Genomic DNA, 10,109 nt, shown 5'->3' on the forward strand with positions numbered 1-10,109 from the left:
ACCATGTAAATGGTAAGTATAAGAAGGCTGGAACGGCTGGAGTAATATCAGATACACATCACAATCAGAGATAAAGAAGGACATTTCAAAATGTTGAAAGAGTTAATTTGCAGGAAGACTATCAATCATAAATGAATATGTGACTAATAACAGAGCTTTCAAATACATGAAGTAAAAATTGACAGAATTAAATAGGGAAGTAGAAAATCCACAGCCATAGTTGATTTTTAACATCCTTCTATCAACGAGACAAAAAAAATCTAATAAAGATACAAACAGTCTGAACACTATCAAATTATCTTAATCTAATTTACATTTATGTAACAATACATCCAACAGCATAACATATAGTCTTTAAAAAATAAATAGCACCTGAACATTTCCAACCTTACTAAAGTCATAAAGGTATTAAAATATATTAACATTATTCATGTGCCTTTTTCTAGAATGTGAAACATCAGAAATCACACACAATAACTGACCAGAATATATTGCTGATTGTATTACATCCCAACTCCTGATTATCACATGGTAATGGAGAATAGTGAAAGGTAATTCATAATTTAAGAACCTCATTCTCTTGTTTCAACTCTTCCCTACAAAATCTATTCTCTGAATAGGAAACATGGCTTGGTTGCTTGTCATGTCTTGAGTTTCCCTGATAAAACTGAGTCCTATGGTATTACAGGTCTACATTATCCTGATAGGCAACAATCAAGGGATTTGAGGAGCCAGTTTTCCCAAACTAAGAGCCTGAGACACCCAAGATCTGAAAAAAGTAGTAAAGAAGGGCTTTCAAGAATAATGAACATTTCAAAGAGCCTAGCAGAAATCATATATTTATCTGTTGCAAGGCTGTACAGTTGAATCTTAACCTTGTCACACACTAACTACCTAATTGTGGTGAAAAGTACTAAATGATAGTGGTTTTGGTTGATAAAATGGAGATAACAATATATATCTTGGAATTGGGTAAATATTACATATGATAATTTATGCATGGTACGTAGTATGGTGCCCATGATGTGGCAGGCACTCAACAAAGCCAAATTTAATTTTACATAGTAAACTAAAATGACAATTCTGGTTTTTGCTTGCCAATCATAAACTCTTAAGTGGCCCTATTAATTTTTTAAAAAGCCAACAAGTTAATATTTAATTAATGCCATTTATTTTTTAAGCATAATATTTCAAAACCAGTGACCCCAAGGGTGAAAAAGAGTCAGAATATCCTTAATAGGAAGAAGCTGAAAATCTTATGCAACTAGCATCAAGCATTCCCTTTCAACAATCTCTTATAACATTTCATGGAAATCTTTTTTTTTTTCCTATTAGCTCTCTCATTTTCCCTAAAATTTACTTAGCTCCTTTCCAATGTTCTCATATTTCATTAGACTCATTTGCATCCTAGCAGGGTCTCTTTGGTATTTCTTTATATTCTGTCAACTAAAGACCCAGTCGAACTACCCTACACACTATTTAAAATAATCACCAACAGTGTTCTACATGTATTGCATAAATTAATAGGAGTCATTCAGTATTATATGGCAACTTTCCTACCCAAAACCAAGTCAGAGACAGGTATGTGTTCTGTGCCATAGATTCCAGAGATTACTCCATCTTAGCAAGACATGACCTTCCTTCTCCCATACCACCCATTACCTGGCCAGCCACACTTCTGTCTCTGAACCCTTCTGGGATAGTTTCTTGCCTGGTAATAAGGCATAGGCAATAAGTACCTCATTTCATTTGACTGGGCTAAAAGAATGGGGCTCTTCCCTAAACCAGACAATAGCTGGATTCACTCCTATTAAGTTTCATAGCCAATACTTCTAAAAAATGTTCCTCATGAGCCAACATTCTTCACATACATTACATGCAATCCTCACAATTCTTGAGATACAGGCAGATTTACAGATTAGAAAACAGGTACAGAGCAATTAATAATTGGTCCATGGATACACAAGTAGTGTGTGACTGAGCTGGGATCTGAATCTAGGCAGATCTGACTTGGTGATCCACTTCTTCGAATGCTCCTGTTTCCCTCCTTTCTCTGTCAAGTTTAACAAATGTGTGCTCCATGCCTGCTCTTATTTTCTGAAGTCGTTTTAGCCCCCAGCAGTTGGGCTTCCTTCCTCACTGCTGTACTGAATCATTTCAAATTTTGCTTTATCTGTCCTCATTCTCTTTACCCTTCACTTGCATCTGATAGTGCTGACTTACTCCTTCCCTCTAATATGTCTCCCTTGGTTTCTGATATTCCAGAATCCTGGAACTTGCAACACTGACCACTTAGTGCTAGAGCTGCCAATTGTCTCCCAATATGCATCCTCCCCTTCTTCCTCTGTAACAGAATCCCTCAGTTTCACTTGGGTACAATGCTGCCCCAAATTTCAAGCCTCCCTTGCAGCTAAAAAGGAGCAGGCCTATGTGATATTAGCAAAAGTGGTGTGTAAAATTGCTGGAAAGTATCCCTAAGGAGGATGGTGCATTCTCTAGACTCCTTTTTACTTCTTCTTGGGTGTTGAAATGCAGGTGTGATAGTCTTTGGATCTAGGTCAGCTATGGGTAATGAAGCAACATGATAAAAGAAACTTTGTTTCCCAATACTACAGAGGCCCAGTCTACTTTCTCGGATTTTTAAACTAGAGAGAAATTTGTATCTTGTTTGATCTTGTATCTTGAAACTTGTATCTTGTCTGTCATTTGCAGCCAAACCTGGTCCTCTCTCATGCCTTTTTTCCCTACTACTGCATAGTCTTTGTCACTTCAACTAGACCGTATGCTCTTTGGGAATATATGTTCTGATACTGTACTTACAGTACTGAAATACTTAATGACTGACCTAGATTTAAATGGACTTATTACAAAATTCTGGATGGGTCACTCTTTTTAATATTAGTTGGGGGGTAGAATAAAGTGGTAGATGAAAGCTCTCAGTAAAAGAGGTCAAAGTAAAAGGAGATTTGGATATTCTGAGAATTACTGTCTTTCTCCCTGACTTTAGGTGTAGTGCTGGAAACCAATTCAGAGAATGGGAAAAATATTTAAGAAAACAGGATAATATTCAGGTATATAAAATACTATCTATAACATAGTGTTATTGAATAGAAATTTTTAAAAAAAGAAATCTTAAATGAATGGATAAGATTTATAACTACTTTGTCAATCATATGGGTATAACTTATCAGAGGGAACCACCTTTTCTCCAGTCCTCTGGTTTCTATGAGGAGAGCTTCTCTCTAAATACACTGACCTCCTGGCCTTCCTCACTTTACTTGTTCTCCAGGAGATGGAAGACTTATCTGATCAATACAATTTGGAAGAATGACTCAGGCTGTCTGGCTGAGTAATTCTCTTCTCTCAGGGGCAAGTTTATCCAGGGAGTATACATTGCACTTTGTCATTGAAGATGGACAGTGTACACACAGACCAAGTAGTCCCCATTCAATTCTATTTGCCTTTGACTTTTAGTAAGGTCTTTGCTCGCAATTATCTTAAATAAGCATTAGCTTAGTTTCCAACCCATCCATTATTAATTTTGAATAAGTGAAGTTTAACAGAAAAGTTTTGTGTCTGTTAGTTTTCAGGTAGGAAAAACAAATGTGTTTAACAGCAACAATGATTGCATTTGTCCCTTATGTTCCATTTGTTCATGTGCCAGGAGTTAGGTTCCCTCTCATGTGCATATTTCACCAGTAATGCATCAACAGTTCCCTGGGGGGCCTTACCCAATTCATAACCCTCCTCACACATCCAGGATTTACACAAGGTAATAACTAAGGCCCAAAGGCAAGGGCACTCCCAGGATATTGGGCTGTTCATATTGTCTATGAAACTCTGTTGCATAAAAGACATAAGAGTATCCAAGCATTCCTTCAAGGTCACTAGATGTTTTACACTTCTCAAAAGGTAGGTTTGCTTGTATTTGCTCTTTAAATTGTAAAAACTGTTCTGCTTTGATCAGAGGACAGAAGATCTGGGAAGAAAGACATAAACATTTCTAAAGACCTACTTTGCTCAGGGTAGTAAAACAAGTACTATATACATTCTAATTCATTTAAACTCTCTGTAATCAGTGAGAAACTGATTGGAGAAGTTAAAAATTAATTGTCCAGGTTTACTCAGCAAGTGGCAGTTCCAACATTGGAACTTCAAAGCCTGTGTACATTCCCCCATATTACACAGCCTTCCACAAGTTCTATGACCTACACAAGCCTATGCTACAGTGTCAATTATTTAGATCTATTTTGCAACCTAAGGACACAAACCAGTCTTGTGCCAAAGTCCAGATCCATTTTTTAACTCAGTGGTCTTTGAAACCACCTGGGTGTCTGTGTTAGACTGTAAAAATGTTTTGTACTCTTCCTATCAAGAGGTGGAGTCTTTTGCCCTACCCTTTGACTTTGGGCTAACCATGGACTTTTTTGACTAGAATGTGGCAGAAGCAACATTATGAGAGTTCTCAGCTTGGGCCTCAAGAAGACTTGTAGCTTTCACTTTGCATTCTTGGAAGCCTCTGTCACCAGATAAACAAGGTCAGGGTGACCATGATAGTGGATGAGAGATTACATGGAACTGAAATTGAGTCACTGAGGCATCCCTGCTGATGGCCCCCAACCTGGCTGGTGACCACAAATGCATGAATGATCCCAGCTGAGCTCAGCTCAAATTGCTGACCCACTGACCAGTGAGCAGAATGGTTGTTGTTTTTAGCCATTATATTTTGGAATAGTTTGTTAAACAGTGAAAACTAACTGATATAACCTCTCCAACATACATTCAGATATTTCTTTCAGTTAAACATAAATGGAAATAGGCCTAAATGTCATTAAAAAGTTTATTGTACATTGCTTATTCATGTATTTTGCTACCTTCAAGCCCAGTCTGATTCAGTGTTAGAGTTTCGTAAACCCAATAAACTGGATCTTCAAGCAGCTGACAGTGAACTGTTCCAGGCTTCCCCACTCTTAGGCTCTTTGTAGCAAGGACAACTTCTCATAACTCTTTGTGTCTCCTTGTAATACTTAGTGCAAACCTTTATTATATCATACATTCTCAATAAAATTTTTAAATCAATAGAAGAGATTTTAACCCTTAAGGAAGCTGAAATCTTTTAACACCTTTGAAGCACAGTATAATAAGTATAATAAGAACAGCCACGGTAATAAAATTGGGCAACTTTCACAAGTGATGGAAGAAAGCCACGTATACTAGCAACTTCAGGGCTTAAGAGCTTCAGCCCTTGAGTTTCAACTACATTGTACTTTCTAAGTCTTGGGAGACAGTTCAGCCCAAATACAGAATCAGAAATTTAAATGTGTACAAAAGGCTTATAATCTGTACTTTTTGAGCATGACTAAGTTTTAGCAAAAAGCTGGAATCAAGCCTCACATATAACTGGATGGTGCTTAACAAAATAATGATGAATTCCTGCTATTGCTTAGTGCAAATTTCAGTTGAACCATAATTCTGGACACTATATCAAAGCTTCTGAGAGACTGTCACTTCATGGACAAAAATAGGCTTTATCTGTAAGGAATCAGAGTTAACTTATTAAATTGAATTAGCTCTTACGGTATTTTCTTCTTTATATCAAACTGTTTTTAGTAATATAAACGCAACATCAGTTTAACACACAAACAAGCATTTCAAGTTTAACAAAAGATACAACTCTACTTTAAATGCAACTCCATTGTTCCATTACAGTAATTACCATCAGCTAAAAAAGACTGTGATACAAAAAAGCAGGACCTTTCACAATGACTCTGCTTTCAGATTTTAGAGCTGAACCTGAAACAAAGTTGCTAAGCCACTTGGAAAAAACTAAATTGTGCCTGGTGACTGAGTTGAATAATGGTTACTAAAAAGTGCTGTGGCATCATCAACTAGACACTGCCTTTGTGCACCTGCAGATGGAGATGGACAAAAGAGGCATGGATCCCCTTTGGATTAATAAGGGTGGCCTACAAGCTGATTCTGAATATTTTTTATACTTGGGAGCTGAGCCAATGAGATAAGATTAGTGGTTCTAGGGCCAAAATATGGAGTGTGATAATGAAGGCCACTGTGTACTCTCTCAGGGGCTTGGAATTGCTATTCCCCACAGAATTCCCTTCAACCGGACCTATGTTTCTCACACCTAGGTTCCATGTTAATTCCTAGGTGATTCTAATTTCATTCATTCATTTAACCAAATTCTGCTGAATGCTTACTATGCTAAATGCTATTTCCGGTGAAATGATTCAGTAAAGCAAATACTCTTGAAAAAAACAGGAAAAGAAGGAAGTGGAGAAAAATAATAATTAAGGGATAGTCTAATCTGTGCAAGAAATAACAAGTATTTCTGAAACAAACATGTAGGTATATTTGTGCTTCAGTCAGAATGAACTAAGTGAAAAATGGAAAAAATCTTTCACTGGTACCTGTATCCCAATTCTTCACTAAGATGGATCATATGAAGGATATAGGATTCCTTGCTTGTTCCAGTGAGTCCAGGCAACAATAAGATAGTAGGTCGGGTCCTGACATCCATATAACACTTACTGTTATCATTATCAAACCAGTCCAGGGAAATCTGCCCTCCATCTGCAGTCTTAATAAGTTCACTGAAAGAAATAATTCAAGAGAATTAGTAATTTCTTCACTGTTTCACATCTTAATATGAGTGTCTTAATTCTATAAATATGTGACATTATTTGGTCATCTAAAAATAACTTTTTTTTTCAGCATTTGCTAACACACAAAACGATATCACTTTCTTTAATAGTGAGAATGTATGAAATTAGTACCATGAAGAATTTCCAGAAACACCAGTAAGAGGTAGTATGTAAGAATGAATGTCAAAGTACTTCAAATATTTATATTAATCATTTCCTCATTACTCTAAAATACCGAGCATTTAACTCTTATTTGACTGAGGTGACCCAAATAATTCATCAGGGAATTATAAATAAGTAAAATGCAGACTTGGTCCTGGTCTGGCTCTTTGACTCAATAATGCAGTCTCCCCAAAGAATGTATTACAAAATTTGCTTCTGAAATACTTTAAAGTACGTCTTCCAGATCATCCATGAATGTATAGAATTTTCCCAAATAGTTTAAATTCCAGGCAACAAAAGCAATTCCAGAAGGACTAGATGACTCAGGGAACTTAATAGTAGGCACCATTTAAATCTGGCTACTGATATATTCTGGACAATATATTTAACACCTTAAGGACATTATCATCAAGAATCCATTTGCTTATTAATATGAAGTTCTGTCACAGGGGTCCATCACACAAAATCCAAATTAGTTGTCATCTTTCTGACCCTCACCCCCACCCCGGAATCGATGAACTGGTGTTCATCATCAAAGGACGTAGGTCCTCAGGTACAGATGCATGACAAACTGGAAAGGAGTACCCCCAATCACTTCTCTAGAAATGAACCATTTAACTCAGGACACCCTCCTGCCCCCCTAGAAAAGGTTAAAGGAGATACCAGAATGTTTTCCTGCAGCTGGGTGTATATATGTGTGTGGGGAGGAACCTACCTTCCATTTTCCTTTCCCCCTTACTTTTCTATACACCTACTAAATTGGAGGTTCTATTAACCAAGAACTGTCAGGGTGCAAAAAACTGTGATTTTGAGGAAATGACTTAAAATGGAAATTTACTTACTTCCTGTACTGCACTGGGGGCTTGGAAGTGATGAAAGGTCTCAGCAGTGTCTGTCCTCGACTCTCCCAGCACCAGACCGTCGGGTAGTACGTTTCTGTCACCACGGGACAGCGGTCCCGAAGGAAGCGGCTGAAACTCTCACCCCCCGTCACTAACTGCGGCTTCTGCGGGGAAAGCCAGCATCAGGGCAGAGCCCCGGACAGAGCAAAGTTTCCGCCAACCGTACAGCAGAACGCGCACAGCCTCGTCCCCTACCCCGCGCGCGCGCGCTCCCTCGGATTTCATCTTCTGGAAGCCTGATGCAAATAATTCAGTCTCACCGGACGCAGAGAGGTTATCGGACCCCAGGGAAAGGCGAGCGTTGAGATAAGGGAGTCATTCTCAGAAGTGCTAGAGTCTGGCCGAGCAGCACCGCGGGTTAGCGGATGGTGACAGGGAAGCGCCGCCCGCGCCGAGATCAGCAGGGTCCGGGCTGCGGTCCGAGGACCCGGGCCGGACGCTCAGGCAGGCGGGCAGGGGCTGGGGGGCTTCCCCGCGCGCGCTCAAAGGTCGCCCCTCAGATGTCAGGGAAAGGGCGACGGCTCAGGACAGCATGCTCGCCCCCAGGACGGCCACCCCGCCCCTGCCAGCCGCAGCTCCGGCTTCGCCCGCCTCTGTCGCTCCCTGCAAAGCAGCCCGCGGCTCTGCGCTTGGCCCGCGCCGTCCCCCCGCTCACCTTGGCGATGCTGCTCAGGTAGTAGCAGGCGTAAGCGACGCTGAAGCCCAGGATCAGGGATAAGCCCACTCCCGAGCCGAAGAACCCGACCCGGACTTGGTGCTCCAGGTAGAGGGAGAGCTCCCGGGAGAGCATCCGCAGGTCCATGGCCAAGCGCTGCACCGCCGGGGAGCGCGCCGCTCCTGCGCTGGGAGTCCTGCCAGCCCCGGAGCGAGCGAACGCGGGAGCCGCGCCGGCCCAGCCCGGGAGCCTCGACCCGAGAGTCTCCGGCCGGGCAAAGCGCAGCTTCCGCTAATGGGCGCGGCCCAGCGGCCCGGGAGGCGTGGCCTGGCCCGCTGGACGCTGCCGGCTCCTCCCTGGCCTCCTCGGAGCCGTCCCCACCGCCAGCCACTTAGGAACCTTTCGGAGGCGCGGTTCCAAGCGTGGCCGTCCGGCAGAGGGGCGGACAGGGGCGTCTGGCCGGGTCTCAGGTAGTTGAATCCCAGGAGTGTGGAGAGACCAGGCGCTCAGTTTGGAGAAGAAAATGGACCTGGCAGCGTGGGTTCAGGTTCTGGGGCCCGTGCCTGCTCTCGTGACCTTGAACGATTTCGCAGGGCGGTGGGTCTCCGTTAATTCTTCCTGTAAACTAACGGCTAGGGTGCTGGGGTAGTGTGCCTGGGATTCAAAGATTTGGAGAGTTAATGCCAAAGATATGTTAGGAGAATGCACTACGTGGTAAAAAAGAAAAAATATCTCACATCCCTTGAGAAATTGTGTTGCCCTCTTAACTATCAAAAGAGAAAAATTACAAACATTCAACAGCAAGGAAATTCATACTTGAATTTAAATATTCTCTTAATCCTTTTAGAAAACTAAGTATGCCTTAAATGAAATGAGGTCACTGAAAATACAGTTGCCCCTTGAACAGGCTGGGGTTAGGGACTCTGACATAGGGAAGAAAACCCCCTTTTAATTTTTGACTCGCCTAAACTTAATTACTAATAGCTGATTGTTGACTGGAATCCTTACTCATAAACAGTGGATTAACATATTTTGTATAGGTGCTATATACTGTATTCTTGCAATACAGTAAGCTAGAAAAAAGAAAATGGTTTTTCAAACTGATGCAAATCTCAAAAAATTTTTTCAATATATTTACTGAAAGAAATCTGCATGCAAGTAATCCTGTGCAGTTTCAACCAGTGTAGTTTAAGGGGCCACTGCTAATGAGAAGACCAGGAATAGGCCCTGGGATTCCAAACTTTTTAAAACCTATTTGTGGATCATTAGTGCTTTGAACTTAGACATACAGAAATTCACCATTACCTAATACAGGAACAAGAAACCATTTATGAATTAGGTTCTTCTGGGCTTATTTATGGTAACATGACTAATGCCAGGAGATACAGGCATCTGAAGGGTAGGAAGACTTAGTCTGTTATTATGAACTTCTCCCACCAAGAGGTAACAAGAGTGGCAAGACTTAAACAGGGGAAAGGAAAAAGGAAAGAGCCACATAGACTTGGAAAAATTTCACAGGACTGTAAATTAATTATATACATTGGTGATAGGGAAATGAGATGGGCCAGAAGTAAGCAATTTCTTTGGCTTTGATTTTGGTCATTGCAACTTGATGGTTACCAGCGCCTAGAATAATTCAGATGCCTGCCATGAGTCTGCTTAAAAAACTTTTTTTCACTTGTAGAGTAATAATTTTTGCTATATAAAAATGTTGGGATGACTAAATGAAAT

General features: G+C 40.7%; 1 protein-coding gene across 1 annotated transcript in view; it reads right to left on the bottom strand.

Moving 5' to 3' along the window:
* Window positions 1-8,773, bottom strand: part of ABHD3 (abhydrolase domain containing 3, phospholipase) — a 42,164-nt gene extending 33,391 nt beyond the window's left edge. The window contains exons 1-3 of the mRNA XM_036905720.2: window positions 8,379-8,773; window positions 7,664-7,827; window positions 6,426-6,608 (exon numbers count right to left, since the gene is read on the bottom strand). Coding sequence (XP_036761615.2) covers window positions 6,426-6,608; window positions 7,664-7,827; window positions 8,379-8,525 — 494 coding nt within the window. The 5' untranslated portion in view covers window positions 8,526-8,773. The remainder of the gene's footprint in view (window positions 1-6,425; window positions 6,609-7,663; window positions 7,828-8,378) is intronic.
* Window positions 8,774-10,109: the final 1,336 nt, after the last annotated feature.

This window comes from Manis pentadactyla, chromosome 6, assembly GCF_030020395.1.
Source record: "Manis pentadactyla isolate mManPen7 chromosome 6, mManPen7.hap1, whole genome shotgun sequence".
Taxonomy (NCBI): domain Eukaryota; kingdom Metazoa; phylum Chordata; class Mammalia; order Pholidota; family Manidae; genus Manis; species Manis pentadactyla.